Genomic DNA, 12944 nt, shown 5'->3' on the forward strand with positions numbered 1-12944 from the left:
AAAAAAAAAAAAAAAAAAAAAAAAAAAAGAAAAGGGTAGGAAAATCTTCCTCTGAAGGACTTGCAAAAGGTGAGATGTTCACCTTGACTTCAATTCTGCATGAGCGAGTGTGACTCACAGCGGTAACCAGGGCAGGTGGTTCTGCCTGGCAAACATCACCGCTGCTTCACTTTATTTCTGCAGGCTTAGCCTGGTTCTCTTATTCATATGATGAATGCCTTGGGCCACCACGGGAACAAGCTGTGTGGTGGTGGCGGCTGCTAGGATGACATTGGCTGCTGACAAGACCCAAAAGGGCAGTGGGGGAGGGGGCTTCCAAGACACTCAGAATTAGGAACTCTATTAATACAATCCACTGTATTAATACATTTTGTGGTGGAAATGAAGATGGCTGCATGATGAACAAAGACAAAAACATGCCTTGCTCTTGCTTCGCTCTCCCCAGCCCCTCGCTCCCTGTGGCACCTGCATGTCCAGCTGTGCTGCTCTGGGTGGGGGCTCTGGGCAGGGCTGTGCACTGTCAGATGCCCTGGCCAGTGAATAAATGCCATTTCCCTTCTCTTCTCTTTTTTTTTCTTTTCTTTTCTTCTCTCTCTCTTTCTTTCTTTTTTTCTTTTTTTTTGAGACAGGATCTCACTCTGTTACCCAGGCTGGAGTGCAGTGGCTGGGGAGAAAAAAATATCATCTCAATGGATGATTAAAAGACAATTGTCAAAAGCCACCATCCATTTCCGATAAAAACATTTAGGAAAATAGAAATAGATGGCTAACGCTTTAACAACAACAACAAAAAAAGACAACGTCTATAAATAGCAAGTCAAACCGCAGCACTATGCTTTAATATTGAAACTACAAACTTCCATTAAAAATATGGAAGACATAAGGAGGCCTGGGGACCTGCAAGTCCCTGCCGAGGTGTTGGACAATGGCACACAGGAAGAGGAACAACCTTGCCAGGATGGAGGCCTTAGCATTCGCCGGCGATGTAACTGCTTGCCTGGGGAACCGATGAAATGCAGCTGGAAAGCCATCAGAAACAGTAAAAGAAGCCAGAGGGATATCTAGCTCCAGAAATAATACACAAAAGTCAATGGTTTCTTGACATATAAGTGACAGAAAATAGAATGAGAAAAAAATACCTCGTTCACAAGAACCACAAAGACATAAAGCAGCTAGGAATGACCTAAAGAGAAAGGACCAAGACCTGGGCTAACAAGAGGCATCCCTTGTTTCCGGATGGAGAGACGCTTGATCTGAGATTCCAATTACTATTCTATTCAACCATGTGCTCAATGCAGTTCCAATAAAAATCTAGAGTGGGCTTTCTGGAACTTTCTTCCCCTGCAGGATTCTAAAGTTCAACTGGAAGAACAGTCCTGTGAATTAAATTAGTAAAATTCTGGGGGAAAAAAGAGAGAACCAACCCTACCCTATGTTAAAACTTACTATAAAGCTGTAAGATTCAAAATAGTGTGGTAATAATGTAAAAATAGAATAATGGAGCAGAACGGAATCAAGAAAAATGTCCACTGGTCCACTTATATATGATAAAGGTAGCACTTAAGAGTCAAAGAAAGATCACCAATATTGACAAAACTAGCCAATGTTTTAGGGTAAAATAAAGCTGTCTGTAGTTCTTACCTTCTAATAAATTTCAGAAGGATTAAGTAGTTGAAAAGTATTTAATATTTTAATATGTAAAATAATAAGGGAAAATAGGGGTGAATGTTTTTATAATCTTCTATGACACAAAGCCCAAATAAAGAGAAAATTGCCCATGAACATTTTGAAACTTTTGTACAGCAGAACACACACATCGTTTACAAGGTGAAAAGACAGTGATTAAAGCATTTGAACTTATAGAGAAAAGTTTGCTGTCTTTAAAACATAAAGAGCTCTTAAAAATCAATGCAAAAGCTACAGAAGCTGATAGAAAACAACTGAGCAGACAACAAGCAGAAGAGGCTCACGTGAGAACACGGCGGCTCATAAGCATCTCAAAAGTTGTTCAACTTGAAGAATGGTCAAAGATTTTTTTGTTGTTGTTTAAGAGACATGGTCTCTCTCTGTCACCCAGGCTGGAGTGCAGTGGCACAATGATAGCTCACTGCAGCCTCAACTTCCTGGGCTCAAGTGATGCTCCCACACCAGCCTGCTCCTGAGTAGCTGGGAATAAAGGCATGAGCCACTGTGCCTGGATAACTTTTTAATTTTTGTAGCGATGGGGTCATCCAGGTTGGTTTCAAACTCCTGGACCTAAGTGATCCTCCCACCTTGGCCTCCCAAAGTGTGAGGATTACATGCGTGAGCCACTGCACCTGGCCAAAATAAGCAAAGATTATTAATTAAATGGAGGGGCACATGAAGGTCCCAGTGAGTCTTAGCTAGAATAAGGATGTGAGGAAAGGTTCCCTCAGGCACCACTGCGGGACTTCCAATAGCCCCATCCTGTTTGAAAGGCAAATGGTAACATGCATCCTCTTCCAGGGAAAGACCCAGGAGAGCCAGGGCACGTGTACAAGGAAATCTATTGCAGCGGCGTAACAGTGAATAATTGGAAACACCTCAAAAGTCAGTCGATAGTGGATTGGTTAGATAAATTATGGCATAATCATAAAAGGGAACAACATGTAGTCATTAAAAAGAGTAAGGCTGATCTGTAAAGGAACATGCGAAGACGTGTAAGACATACTACATAGTGCAGGGCCAGGTCGCGGCCGGCGGTACTGCACGAGCTTGCTGAACGTGTGTGCGCGTGTGTGTGCATGGGTGCGTGTGTGCGTGTGTGTGTGCATGGGTGCGTGTGCGCGCACGCGTGTGCGTGCGTGCGTGTGTGCGCGTGCGTGCGTGCATGTGCCCCAGGAGTGGACGGAGGGGGAGGTTCACCTTTTACATGTTCCTGTAATGTTTGCATTTTTATAAACATGGACAACCTTGGTACTCAGGAAAACACTAAATATTCAAAAAATCAATTTTGATCGGCAGGGGAGCTGCTTAGAATGATAAACTGCCCAAAAGAACCTCCACAATTTATGGGAAGAGAATTAATCTTGTCTGTGGCATAAAACTGGTTCCGACACTGTGGTCAGACGCTGGTAGAGTCTGTGAAGCGGTGGTCCCAAGCTGTATCCTGTATTGAACAGAAGCCTCAGACTTCTCTCATGATTTCTGCAAGGCCATCTACTTAACTCATTCGTTACGTCTCTTTGTTTTGGGCTGGAATTAGCTCAGCTCAGTGGGACAGCTCTGTAGGAATCTGGGTGACAGTTTTGCGTCTTTTAGCACTATATTAAAAAAAGGGGCAGAACTGGTTGGCTTCTGTTTATTTACGTAACTTTGAATATCTGAGGTAGGCAGATTTATTTCCCCAAACATTTCAGCTTCCTAACTGAAAAATAAATAAATAACAAGGAATCTGGGTGGTGAAATGTTAAATCTCAGGCAGAGAAAAGGCATCTTATTTCCTGCTGCAGTTTAAGATTCTACCACTAGATGGTGCACAGGGACCACACATTTTTCAGGCTGCACCAGTTCGCGCCACAAAATTCTTCAACATTTAATAAGCACCAGGAAACCTTTCCAAAAGTAGAAAGAACGAACAATTGTGCGGGAATAGGAACATTTCGCTTTTATAAAATTGGGACGCTGCCATTTCATTACTGATACAAAAATCTGCCTCACTTTATTCCTGTGGGACATAGGTCCCAAATCTACACTAACCTCGTATATTTGAAGAGACCCGCACAAGCTCGCGCAATGCGGACATCTAAAAGTTGAATTCAAAAATCCTTTTTACCTCATGCTGCCAAATGCATTTTTGTTAATTCCACCTCAATGTCGTGACGTAAATACTAGCGGAATCGGCCCCAAGCTAAATAAGCAATAAGCCCCATTTTTCAACGCACAAACACATAAAGATGTCAGCTCAAACTGTTTACTAATTAACACTTAAAAAGACACAAATTAGATATGCGTGGCTAAGAGCAATTATAATCAAGACGAATTTCTCTAGTCATTTGGGAACTGAAAAAAATGCCTAATTGCTGGAACCAATGTTTTAAAAACTGAAATCACGCCAGTTAGCAAATATGTTCATTTAAAGAACATTCCACGTGACTACACTCTTGAGGATTGACTACAAACATGAGAACAAGGAAAATATTTAGGTATAAAATTAAAATTGTAAGCTCCCTTAGATTTATAACTTCTTCATTAAATATGTCTGCAAACAGCGGCCCATAAAACCCTGCAGCAATTAAGTGGTTAAATGAACTGCCTCCCTTGTCAATTTTAAGGGGGTGATTAATATTAGAGTGTCCCTTTACTAATGAGACCCTCCCTCATCTTTCGGCTTTAAAGTCGAATGAAAATGGAGGCTGTTGCTCCACCAGGAGCGCAGCAGGCTAGTGAGTGCTTCCTCTGCCGCAGTTTTGATGGTGGCACCCCCGGCAGGGAATGGGGATCACTGTGGTTTCTGCTGAGGTCGGCAGCTGGTAGAAACGGCTCCACCTGGGGCTGGAGGTCGCTCCGGACTTCTCCACTGCCCGGTGCCCTGTCACTGCAGGAAAGGTTCACTCCTGTTCTCACAAGGCTTGCGGGTAGTTACGCACGCAGCCTGAAACCCACACCCAACGCTGCTGCCTCCTGGCCGGGATGCTGAGGTCTTCCAGGGATGCCAGGGCGGGACCGCGGGCGGGGAGGGAGGATACACAGGTAACCAAGACATGAGGATTATTTTAGAAGCTGCTGCCTGGACTGCAGAGCCAGGCAGCTCCCACCCTGGTTGCGATGGGGAATCCATCAGCTGGAGAAATGGGGCAACTGCTTACCAGGGAAATAAAGAGCGGCAGAGACAGAGAATATTTATACGCCCATCTCCTCATGCCCAGAGAAGATGCTTCATCATGGGCGCTGGCTGCAAAATTACACTTTCCAGGCTCCGGGACACAGACAGCCTTTTGTCTGGAGAACAGTAAGGGCTTCACGGGGACAACAGCCCCACCGGGTCACCCACTGCCCTCCTGCAGAGCTAAACTGGAGGGGAGGGGACAAGGCATGGACAGGTGGGGCCAGGACCAGAAAACTGCCCACAGTGGCCACGAGGCTGGTACTGACCAGCCCCTGGTCACCTCCCTGGTTGAGGGAAGATGAGGTAAAAATTCACTTCCTCATGCCTGGGACTCATGTATGCAGGCCCTGGGAGGACGGCAAGGCCCCTGCTCTGGGTGCGAGGTGACAGAGGTGGCAGGAGCACAGGGCCGCTGGAAGACAGCCAGGCAGGAGGCCGCTGCTCTGTCACAGGGAGCCAGCAGGGTGACGGTGTTTGAGTTGGAATTTCTCTATGAATTATGGCTTCCTTCACTTTTAGCCACCCACGCCATCACGGAGCAAGTCCGAATCATGAAAGGTTTTTTGTCTTTCAAAAAATCCTTTTCTTCAAAATTTGCTCAATGGCGCATATATTGATTCTAACTTTAAAACATGACCGTCCTTGGGTGTTTTTGGTGAAATTTCACCCAAGTGCATCAGGTACCACGACTCCTGGGGAGACCCTGGTGAAGAGCAGAGCAGCCACCTCTAACCACGCTCCACCAGCTGCCGGGTGCCCTGACCACTGCGCACGCTGGGCTGGGATGAGCAGGCCTGTGCTCCACTTTGGGGGTGAGGGGGCCTGGGAACTTGCCCCAGAGCTAAACCTATATGGCAGATTTGTCCCTTACCCCAGGCATCCACATTGGGAGACTGTGTCCTGTCCACTGTCTACATAGCCCACGAGGGTCCCTGCAGACACCGGCATCTGAATGGGCTCTCCCCTTCCAGTTCTCCAGGGCAGCCTGGCTGTGCGGGCCCAGCAGTGCATGCTCCCTGGGGCCCCTCAGGATGCTGGGGGCTGAGGGACACTGCCCACCCCTAACCAGGTGATACCCCATTTGTCAATCAGTGCTGGGCAGCTCCTGGGCCAGGCCATCTGTGTCCTTGTGGGGGTAGGGGCAGCTGTGCTTGGCTGGCTCTGAGGAGCTCCCTTTGGCTGCCCATGTTCCTAACCTCCATGCTCAGCGTGCACAGGGTCACACGGTTTGTTGGAGGGTGGCCGTCCCTGAAGCTGAATGGTGGCAACTGTGTTTGGGCTTCAATTCAGAAACATCCCCCAGGCAGGGCATGGTGAGGACAGTTAACACTGGCAGGAGGGACACTGGCCGCAGTTCTGGGAGGAGAGGACAGTGCTGCCTCAGAGCTCACTCTTCTATTTCCCTTCAAGTTGGGACCACTCTGTAGTCGATAAAGACGGTCACGTATTCAGCCAGGTCACACTCAAGCCCCACTGCTCAGCTCTGGGTTGCTGCTGTGGGGGGCTGGCCAATCACTTGACTTCTTGGGTCCAGACTTCTGTAAATGGGTGGACCCTACTTCCTCCCACGGGGTTCAGAGGGATCGTGAAGGGCAGCACCTGCCCGGTACAGAGCAGCCTCTCCTTGGAAGCCGGGCTCGCCACCCTGTTTGGGAATCCCAGGTGAGCCTGGGGAGCTGTTCTGGACAAGTGGGAGCGTGGTCAAAGGTCTGTGCCCCTGAACCTGAAAGCAGTCTCCCACTTATATTTACTCTTTTTTTTTTTTTTTAATTTAATGGTATAAAACACCAAGGTTTACAGTGAACAAAGCAAATTTCTGAGCAGAGATTCTCCACCCCCAGGCTCCTCACCAAGGGCAGCCAGACCTGTTATAAATGAAAGGCACAAAATCAAACTCATCTCGACCCAGGGGACACTCAGCCCACTCCAGGGCCAAACTCGCAGAGCCCAAGAGTGACAGCCAGTCGCTTGGTTCCGGGTACCACTTCTCCTTGAGCCCCCAACTCCCACGAGCAATGCTGAGTTCAGTGGCTAAAAGAAGCAACTTCAGGTTTATTTATGGAGAAAAGCCTCTGCCACGGCTGCGGAAGGAGCCAGCTGGCCAGAGTGTGTGGACATCAACGTTACACGAATGGCTGTGCACATGAATGGGTGGCATAAGGAACTTTTAAATCCTCAAGTTAAATGAAAAACTCTGCGGTGCTCTCGACTGCGGCGATACTTGTTACGGCTTTCTACTCTGTTTTAAGGTTCTAACCTCTCCCCACTCCCCACGTTTCTTTACATCGACTTTAATTTACTTTAATAGCAAATACAGACCTGTTTCGTTATTTTTTTTTGAGATGGAGTCTCACTCTGTCGCTCAGGTTGGAGTGCAGTGGTGCAATCCCGGCTCACTGCAACTTCCGCCTCCTGGGCGCAAGTGATTCTCCTGCTTCAGCCTCCTGAGTAGCTGGGACTACAGATGTGCTCTACCAGGTTTTACCATGTTGGCCAGGCTGGTCTCAAACTCCTGACCTCAGGTGATCTGCCTGCCTCAGCCTTCCAAAGTGCTGGGATTATAGGCGTGAGCCACCACACCTGGCCCAGACCTGTTTTTTTTTTAAACCCATCGCTAAAACCAAGAAATACAGCTGGCTTTGGTCCATAGGGATGGCACTTTCGGCCCCAGCAACAGAGCAGTGGGACAGCAGAATGGGTGGGCCTGTGCCGACTCACGCCCTTCTCTGTGGACAAGGAGAATGGTAATGATGGTGACGGTGGTGGCTGTGATAATGGTGGCAGCCAGCAGCCACTGAAGCAGGCACTGGTCCAGGCCATTCACTGGACCTTTGCAGTTAAACCCACATAGACTCTGGACTAAGCACTATTACTATCCTGATTGTGCAGAAAAAGAAATGTTGGCTCAGAAAAGTCAGTGGAAGATCTGAAATTCTAGCCAGGCACTGACTCCGGGGTGTGCCCCCGCCCCTGGCTCTGCACCTCCTAGGGGTGGCCACACTGTGACTCGGAGAGCCTGACATTGAGACACTACATTGTAATGAATCACAGATTTCAGTCCTTAGAGTGGGGAAGAGAATAAGGTTTACAGGTTCCCACCACACGCCCTGGGCCCCACATTGGGACCCTCACCCACTTCACCCCACCCCAGTACCTCAAAGGCCCACCAGGGTCAGGAACTAGGCTGACTGGCCTCCTAGGCCCCATTTTCCCACCAGCCTAGAGCGCCCCCTTGGAAGGACACAGAGCCACCACTTTCCGTCACAGTGGAGAGGATTTGGAGCACGACGCACTGGGTCTCCATCTTGCCTTGGGCCAGTTACTCCAGCTCTCGGAGTCTCCATTTCTCCCCATGACACAGGGAGGAATGAGGCCTGGGGTAGGAACCAGTGATCATGTATGGAAAGCCTCAGGCCCTAGGCTGAGCACACAGCAGGTGCTTAAACAGTGCCACTGTTAGGCCCACAGGCAGGCCGGTGCAGAATGGGAGGGGAGATGGCCCGATGGTGGGGCCCTTGCTACCGGCACATCCCACCTATACCCATTTGGCATTACAAAGCACCGCATGAGACAGGCTCTGCCGTGATCCCAGGGTCAACAGTGGGGATGGGACTTGCCCCCGTCCACGGTGGAGTGGGGCTGGTCTGGAGGTATGTCAGTGTAACCTCTGCCCTGGTGACCACCTGTGGCAGCCGCAGCCCCTCTGAGGCCTTGCCCACATCCCCTGGGCTGCACCCCACGCAAGGTCCTGTGCAAATGGGGCGTCCATAAGCAGGTGGACCTCACGGCCACCCACAGCTCCCTTGCTCTGAGAGGGGCAGGCGTGAAATTTTATGCACGCCTGTGTTTCCAATGTCCCAGCCAGCCATTTTTTCCCTGAGTTATCAAAAAAAGAAAAATCTATATATGACAATCAGGTTGGTTTTTATGATTTACTGAAAATCAAAGACAAAGGGGGACTTTTTTGTCTTGTTTTTGCTATGACAGGTTTAGAAATTTGTTGTACTACATTGATTCAATTTTGCTTGATTTCAGCCGTCTTTCAATAATGCAACCGGCTTCTGCTAGCTGGGTACACGAGAGAAAACCCCAAGGAATGGAGAATATTGAAATGGTTCTACCATTTCCATCTTTGAGATGAATGTTCCTCTCGGAGGAGAGCTGGCTGTGGCGTGTGACTGCTTAACAACCCGCTCTACAGAAGAGAAGCCACACACCCTGTGCTGTCTTAAGGAAACAGGAGGGCCCTGGTGGTCTCACTCAACCCCCTTTCCTCAGAGTTATCATCCGCACACCAGTCCTGGGTTTCTTTCTTATTAGGAAAATGTACAAACTGTTTGAAGCCAGGCTGCCAGATGCGTTCCAGCTTATGAAGCACAGTGGAAGGTTCCCTGACCTGCCCCTAAATCGTGGAGAGGCTCGGTCATTTCCCGAAACTCCTCCTGGTGGCAAATAATAAAACAAAACAAATGGAGGAAGAAAAGTCAACCTGGTGCCTGTCTTCCAACCTCCACCTTCCCAAAGCTGAGACTTCCTTTAAAAAAGGAGAACTGAGGCTCCGTCTGTCATGTAAAACCTTCTGACTTAGAGAAGACAAGATGTGGGTCATATTTGACTGGAAGTAGGAAATACATTAGAATCAAGTTACTTTAAGGAACACATTTGGGTGAAACGAAAGTGTTTTTCTCAGAAGAAAGGGACACCTCCACCTGTCCCTCTCCTGGAGTGGGTCCCTAGGGGAACACGAGAGATGCCGGTGTGCGGGCGATGGCCCAGGCCTGCCTTCCCCTCCCCGATGGCTTGCTTACCTCTTTCTCGATTTCTGCTAGAGATTTGATGGTGATTCCCAGGAGATCAAAGGGCTGCATCTGAAAATACAGATGAAGTCGCCCATTTAAATCACTGGAAAATGCTCTTCCCACACTTACTTTTATGCATGACAATGTTAATGTCTCAAGCCATGGTGTGATCTAGCGTTTCTCCACCCACTTTCCACACGAAGACAGTCAGTGGGATTCTCGGTCATGCGTGGGGGTGGCAGAAGTGACAATACAGCCTGCTGCAGGAATGTGGCCCTCAAGGTGCCAGCCCCTGTGCAGCGGGACCTCTGCCTAGCTGTGGTTGGTGGCACTCACAGGGGTCCAGGTCTCCTGGAGGGCTGACGATGGCTGCCCTGCTTCACCTCTCTTCTCCCCCTGTCAGCGGAACACGAAGGCAAGATTTGCTCTTTCTCGCTGCAGCTGTAAACTGGAGATGCCCAAGCTCTCCCCGGAGGCCACCCAGGCACTGTGTCTGGGTAAGGCAGGAGGTTTAAGGAACCCCAGGGAGGAAGAGTTCCTTAGGGGGAATCCAGGGCAGGAGCTGGGGGGATTCCAGGTCTTTGGAAATGCCAGGTAAATGAAACAACTGCCCATCAATTATCATTTGAGAAATCAATGTGGTAAAAAATGATAACATTGCATTTTAATGAAAGTTTTTACAATTTCATGAAGATTGGAGACTTAAAAAAATCCTGGCTTTTCAACAGACAGCATGAAAAATCAAATACACATGGCAGTGAGTGAGCTGGAGGCCCACAGAAGCCTGGACTCAGAGGCTCGGAGGGCGGAGGGCGTCCAGTCCATGTGGCTCCTGGTCTGAGTCCCTGCTGGGCACCTAAGTGTTCTGTGTTCCCCAGAGGGGTCCTTGGCCCAGCCTCCTGGGGCCCAGGCTAAACCTGAGGGCCTTCGACAGAACCCCAGGGCTCTCATGGTTCTGAAGGGCGATAGCCCAGGGGTGGGAGTGGAGCTGGAGCCTCCGCGAAGCCAGCAGGGGTTTCCTGCGAGGCCGGCTCTGGAGTCCGAGGACCCAGACTCAAAACCGGTCTCAGCGCCTCCTGGCGATGCAGCTGCGGGTTAAATCCCTTCCTCATTTCCTCGTCCATTCAAAGCGACAGCCCCCTGGCGGGGCTGCGGGGCACTGCATTGAGAAGAGCAGGGAGCGCAGGGCACCGGGCCTGGCTGTGTGGCCTTGGAGCCCTGGCCGAGGCGGCAGCAGCACATTCGCGAGGGCGATCTTGGGACGGGGCCACCGAGCCACACATTTCGCTGGCGGCTGCTGCCGGTAGCCACGGAACAGTGTGGTGCTCTCTGTGCTGCCAGCCCGAGGGGCGCGAGAGCGGGGCCGCCTGCCCATGCTGCCCGGGACCCAGCAGAGGTGCAGCTGCTGTGTCATTAGGCTCTAACCACCCCACTAAATTCTCCCAACTGGAGCTGGTGAGCAGGACAGAGCAGCCTCTCCCAGGGAACGGTGGGAGAGGCGCCAGCGTCGCCATGGCAACGCGGCCCTGTGGAGTCGGCTGAAGTTACTCGAGCTCCGCATGTCACGTCACGAGCATTTTTCAAGATTAAGCTGCTTACCAGAAGGGTTCAGAGGAGGCCTATTCTATTTCACGAAAATGGAAACTACAGAGCAGGTCAAATCGCAAGCCGGGTGGTTTTAAGCTGGATCCAAGAAAAACACTGAAGGATTCTTTAGCTGTGCCCAAGCTGGGGCCTTCATGTTTATTAGCTACTCAAGGCCAACTTCTGCAGAAAGGATCAAAACCAGAAACGGGTTTGTTGAGCCAGTGTCGGCCAAGCCTGTGCAGCTGGGAGGGGGCCACTGCCAGCTTGGGGGCTGGCGTCATCAGAGGGCCGACCCTAGCAGTGAGAGGCAGAGACCCCACTGCCATGCAGGGTGGCCGCCCCTCACAGTCTGAAGTCGGCCTTTGGTTCTGGCCAGCTCACTCGGTCCCTTTGATAAAGATGGCGTGGGCCTGGCCTGTGTGAGAGTGCTGATGTGGATGGTGAGGTCCATGGTGGCCTGGCGTGGGCAGGAGACCACAGCTACAGGCACCACATTTGCGTGGTGGCCCCCATGTCAGAGCACAGAATGCAGCAATGACAATGGGAAAATGAGGCAGCCTCCTTTCTACAGGAAACTGTCATCCTTAAATAACAAAGAACAAAACTTACTAAGTTGGACTTGGGAGACAGAGAATATTCACAACCAGGGAAGCTCAGGTTGGGTTAATCACGCGCGGCATGGCAAAGGCTCGGTGCACCTGAGCTTGTCTGACAGACTCTTGCTACTTTCCCATCCCCCAGCTGTTGTTTTCTTCATTTCTTAAACATCTGCTACCTGGGGCACTGGCTGATAGGGCCAGAGATGCACACGATCCACCCCCAACCTCAGGAGTTCCCGTCACTGGGTTGTGGGGTTCAGCTTCCAGCAAGAGAGAAGACATGCAGGCAGACAAGATTCCGGTGGGGGAAGGAGCATGAGTGCCACCAGAATAGCCCTGCGTGTCGCGTAAATCAGGATGGAGGGACCTCAGGCTGGGGGTGGCAGAGGGGAAGGGCGATCATGCATAACACTTACACTTTCTGGAACACAAGAAAACTTCTCTGAAATCATAAAAGGCACACCATCCATTGCTGCAAAAGAAGAAGAAGAAAAAAAGATGGCATTAAAGGTACTGAAGATGGCTTTTAGTTGTCCAGCAACCGAAGATGTCGAAACAGAGAATATGAATCCGTCACTGGACGGAGCCAGGTGACATCTAGCACAGGTGTGCAGGAGCTATGAAAAAGGACAGATCCCACCCTTGTTGCCAGGACACACAATGTGCTGAGAGAGGCAGGCGCCTCGTCATCCCCTGAGCACCAGGCAGTTGTGTAGACAAGAGCTCTAGGAGCAGAGAGGGGCTGGTCTAGAACCCCCACTCTCCACCCCTGGAGTCTGGTCTCTGATCTGTAACGGGAGAGTCACCAGGGGCTGACAGCCGGATGAAGGTGACACAGCTGGTGGGGACAGGCTGCACTGAGACGAAGGCAGTAGGCACGTGCATTAGATATGCTCTAAGGTGCTGTTGGGCTCAGGGGAAAAGTCTAAGTGGGAGGAAAGAGGAGCTCAGGAGTCAGATTGGCTGGGTTCAAATCTCAGCTGGTGACTGCAGATGAGCAACTGAAGTTAAAAGATGAAAAACTGAAGTTACATTTAAAAAGACGGCACTGCCTACATGACAGGGTGCCTGTGCATCAGAAGTGGAGTGGGTGGGGCGCCTGGCCAGCGC

General features: G+C 50.1%; 1 protein-coding gene across 2 annotated transcripts in view; it reads right to left on the bottom strand.

Annotated features, from left to right (window-relative positions):
* The window catches only part of MVB12B (multivesicular body subunit 12B), a 180485-nt gene that overhangs the window by 13180 nt on the left and 154361 nt on the right, over positions 1-12944 (bottom strand). For both annotated transcript variants that reach the window (XM_025360209.1, XM_025360210.1), the window contains exons 8-9: positions 12251-12306; positions 9658-9717 (exon numbers count right to left, since the gene is read on the bottom strand). In XM_025360209.1, the coding sequence (XP_025215994.1) occupies positions 9658-9717; positions 12251-12306 (116 nt within the window). The remainder of the gene's footprint in view (positions 1-9657; positions 9718-12250; positions 12307-12944) is intronic.

The sequence above is a fragment of the Theropithecus gelada genome, chromosome 15 (genome assembly GCF_003255815.1).
Source record: "Theropithecus gelada isolate Dixy chromosome 15, Tgel_1.0, whole genome shotgun sequence".
Lineage (NCBI taxonomy): Eukaryota > Metazoa > Chordata > Mammalia > Primates > Cercopithecidae > Theropithecus > Theropithecus gelada.